Source organism: Colias croceus, chromosome 5, assembly GCF_905220415.1.
Source record: "Colias croceus chromosome 5, ilColCroc2.1".
NCBI classification, from domain to species: Eukaryota; Metazoa; Arthropoda; class Insecta; order Lepidoptera; family Pieridae; genus Colias; species Colias croceus.
The window spans coordinates 6,915,633-6,920,311 of record NC_059541.1 but is presented as its reverse complement, the minus strand read 5'-3'; the positions used below and the strand labels follow the sequence as shown (position 1 = coordinate 6,920,311).

The 4,679-nt window shown below is 30.7% G+C and overlaps 1 protein-coding gene across 1 annotated transcript; it reads left to right on the top strand.

Moving 5' to 3' along the window:
- Nucleotides 1-1,743: 1,743 nt before the first annotated feature.
- Nucleotides 1,744-4,382, top strand: LOC123692074. Its single transcript, XM_045636717.1, has 4 exons — nt 1,744-1,910; nt 2,029-2,086; nt 3,395-3,454; nt 3,935-4,382. Exons 1-4 carry the CDS (start codon nt 1,837-1,839, stop codon nt 4,046-4,048), a joined length of 306 nt encoding a protein of 101 aa, XP_045492673.1. The 5' UTR covers nt 1,744-1,836; the 3' UTR covers nt 4,049-4,382.
- The last annotated feature ends 297 nt before the right edge of the window (nt 4,383-4,679 follow it).

Sequence of the window (4,679 nt, the reverse complement as noted above, 5' to 3'; positions counted from 1 at the left end):
ATCAATACGGATTTAAGCCAAAAAGTAACACTCTGTCAGCGACTATGGACCTAACTATTAAAATAAAACAGAACATTGACGCAAACAATATAGTTTTGGGAGTGTTTATTGACCTACAAAAGGCCTTCGATACCGTTTCTCACGAACTTTTAATAAAGAAATTAACATCCATTAACATTAATGGTAAAGCACTAGGATATGCTGAAATAATATTTAAAAAATCGATAAATATTTCACAAATAGTTAAAATAGATAACCACGATAGCATTCCCTTACCAATTACATGTGGCATACCACAAGGTTAGATTCTAGGCCCATTGCTTTTTTTAATTTATATTAATAATTTACAAGATTTAAAGCTAAATGGTCACCTAACACTTTATGCGGATGACACTTGTCTGTTTTATTTTGTTCCCTCTATACATGACATGATAGCGCAAGCACAAAATGAATTAAATAAATGGTTTCAATGCAATCTCCTAAAAATAAATATATCTAAATTCAAAGCTCATAACAAAATTATTCCACCACACGCTCCATTTAAAATTAAGGGTGTTGTATTAGAACATAAAACCCACGAGAAATAACCTAGATTTGCGAATCGGCAGCTCTCTGAAATGGAATTATCACATCGACCACCTAAAAAATAAATTATCAGCACTTCTTAGAACTCTGCGTAATATTACTTCTTGCATACCTCATAAATTACGCCACACCATCTACAAAACGTTAGTAAAGCCGCACCTAATGTATTTAATAGAAGTCTGGCGGAGTGCTTACAAAAATTAATTAACGCCACTCCAAATTTTACAAAATAAAATCATTAAAACTATCTTTAACTATCTATCCTTTTTTAACTTCTACAAATAAAATCTACGACGACACTAAAGTAATGAATTTAAAACAATTATACTTTTATAATACATAAATACAAATATTATAATCTCAACATCAAATCGCCACTATCCTAATAGACGAGCTAGCTATCTTGCCCTCCCGAAGATCCGAACAAATTATGGAAGGCGAACGGCAACATACGTTTCTAAAACGGGAATAAATGTCTTTAAACCTTCAAATGGCTAAGGCCGCAAGCGACCAATGGCTGAGCTCGGTGGGCTCTGATTGGCTCATTTGAATCGGATCAACAAGAGCTAAAACGCAAAAAAGGTGGATTTGTATAAAAAGCACGTAATTATTATTATTACTGATGGTTACACTTGTGGCTCCATTCGGATCCACATACGGACGGTGGTGTGGCAATGGATCCACAAATACCAACCGGATCAACAAGTGAAAACGGATCAAATAATTACTAACTATATGGCACGTTTGATCAACATAGTGCCCATGGAGATATCTATATATATATATATATATATATATATATATCTATGCAAAGTATTGCTACACAGCTAATTTTAAGAAAATCGCCTATGTAATAAGAACCATAAATTTTTTTGAATAATATCAAAGTACTTTAAAACATATTATACCTATGTACACTGCCTACATATTTTATAAAATAAGTACATTAAATTGGTGAAAAATAAAGAACGGATTCAAATATCCCACTAGGCCATATGGGTATATAATATTATTAAACTAGTTCGGTATACTTATAATTCATAAACCAATAAAAACCCAATACGTAAGCAAAATTGTATGTCATAAACATACGTATGTATCATACATATATTATAAATCTTAAGACAGTTATATATGTTTACGTATATGTTCGTGTGTAATATGAATATAAAAATCAGTTTATCCTCGTCGCTCTACCCGTGAAGACGAGAAAAAGCTTTAACATTGAAAATAATAAGAATTATAAGAATCATGAATACGAAAATTGCAATTGTTTGTGCGTTTATCGTAATAGCATCAGTCGTAGAAGCCAGACCATCCCTTGAGTAAGTTATTATAATATAAGTAAATTAACTGTGACTTCTTTGTTATTATTTCAAACATAAACAAATTTCGATCAACTCTGTACTCGTTGCATTTAATAACGTTTTTTGTAATTTTTAGAACAAGTCAACAATCTCACCACAAATCGGACCAAAATGACCAAGTGCAAAATCAACAGGTACGTTTCTTAAATAATAATCAATTTTAGAATAAGAATGCTCGCTTGTATACGTTTAAATAAACGGCTCGAAAGCTTTTACATTTCTCCTTGTTTAATATTATTTTCATGAGAATGCATGTAGGACTTACAGCATTAAACCAGTAGGATAACAGATTCGTAGGTTACTAGGTATTCACATTAGCTTGTTCTAAAAATACTTATATGCATAGTCCATATCATTTAAGAAACAACGAACCAAAACAAATTATCACTTAGGTATATCTAAGCGGGAACAAACCGACATGCGACACAATATTAATTAATAAACAAATTGTAGAGGCGCTGTTGTGATTTTAAAAATAGACTATTTATTAGATAAACTAAATTTAAGTAGCTATATACATGTATGTCAGATGTTTTGAGTATTTTTGTTTCATATTTTCCTCTAACCTTTACGTTTAAAATAGTAATAAATTATTGAATTTTATAGAACTCGTTTACAAAGCATAATAATATATTGAAATGAAAAAGCTAAAAAGCTTTGCAATGTCTGAGCGGGGGGCTACCAAAACATGTCATTCAATAATGATTTACTGACGATAAAAACTGGAACCTCGTATTCTGAGTCAAAAAAATCGCTCCGTTACGAGTAAGCTTACCTCTTAATGTGAGAATAATTAGCATTTTATATAGTCAACCTATGATGTAAGATGTAAGATATAAGATGTATTTCCAAAGCACGTTCCAGGATTTCAGTAGTAACTGACGGGTAAATGAAAATGTAGTTCACGATCTTTTATAAAAGTAGTATGCGCACATGTATATCGAAAATGTAACGGCTTAAAGTATTATAAAATATACATAGGTGCCAAAACATATAGGTAAACGTATAAACGTATTTTCCTGTTCAAAAGAAATCGAAAAGTGGATTAACGAGATACTCTGGGGTTACTCAAGTGCAGCGGGTAATGTTCACTCCAACATTTGGAATTCCAAGTCGCATCTTTGTCCGTTTACATATATTTCCTTGTTCAACCTTCAAACCGGTTGTGTTATTGAGCAAATCATCTTATTTTTGCTTAAAAGCCAAATGGTATATTTTATAGCATTTTTGTAATCTTGTTTATAGATACTTATAATAATCATGCATTCCAAATTTCAAATTTGTCTTGGAAAAATGATTGAGTTTAAAAAAATTAAATTTGTAGGTATGTGCTTGTTGTAAAATTCCTAGTAACATAGAGCTGCACATTATCAATAATGGAAATTATTTAATAATATTAATTTCTTTCATTTATTTAATCAGAAAAATTTATTCCATTTCAGCTTCCTAGAATAAAGCGAGGCTCCTACTTTACTTTTGAAGAATCTAGTAGCAGTCATCAAGTAAGTTCACTAGCAAATATCTTAATCAATAATCATATTTTGTTATATTTTCGACACTATACACTAAAATTTAAATATGTAATACTTGAACGAATGATATTAATATTATTGTCACTGCATCTTAATAGATTACTATCGGACTATTACCTACTCACATATTTTTAAGCTATTGCATAGCTTCTATCGCGGGCCTTGAGCGCGGGGACCGAATCGAGAAATTCCGTAACGAAAAACGGTGGTTGTGGAAGGCATAGCATGTAATAGCTTTACCGAGGCAGGCCCCGAGTGCCACACGTCGTTTTTATTTTTTCCATTTCAATCTTTAAGAAGCGCTTTCAAAACGCGCTCTAAGAACTCTATATGTAGTTATTTGAGTCATATAAAATAAATACCTTCATATTTAAATATAATAATGATATCAAAACAATGTTTTTTACAGTATTTTATGAATTTATTGATGTATTCTCTCTCTATTTTCAGTCGTCTTCATCGAGTTACTACAGGAAAATATCAAGTTCAGGACCAATAGCAAAAACTTTCGTGTTGGCTGGAAATGGACGATTCAATTCAAACAACTTCCACTTCAAGAAATAAAATAATTTATCTAAATTTGAATGAGGTCGAAAGCTTTGAAAACTGTCGTCGGAATTGATTCAAAACTATAGATATATCACGCACGCTCCATGATGATATAGAGCGTTTTTTAGTTTGTAATTTAGCGCTACTTGTGCTATTTGTATTTAATATAAATTAAGTACGTTTTTTTTTAATTTTAAGAAAGAAATCTTAGTCAAATTTTCTACTCTTGAAGTGTTATATCTTTAATGTACTGATAATCTTTAAAAACGCATTTTGTTATTATAAATAATTTATATTATAAGAGCCTGATTTATTGATTTTAAAATAAAAAATAAGATTTAAATATAAATATCGGAACATTTTATTTTCTTCCTGTACTTCTAGTAATGAATCAAAATATTGGCGTTTCAATGACTGCAATTAATTTGTATGTAGGGCACATAGGTAGACATAGTCCCACACGAGTCCGAAGGAAAAAATAAAATTACCTCTATTTTAGATAATAATCAAAATAAGTTATTTTAAAGTAACGCTCAATTAGTAATTGTGGAAACAACTGCAACGTGCTAAAATTTCCTAAAATTAATTAAATATCTCCAATAACAAAAAATCGAGAATCCTCGAGCTGCTCTTTTATATCATGGGT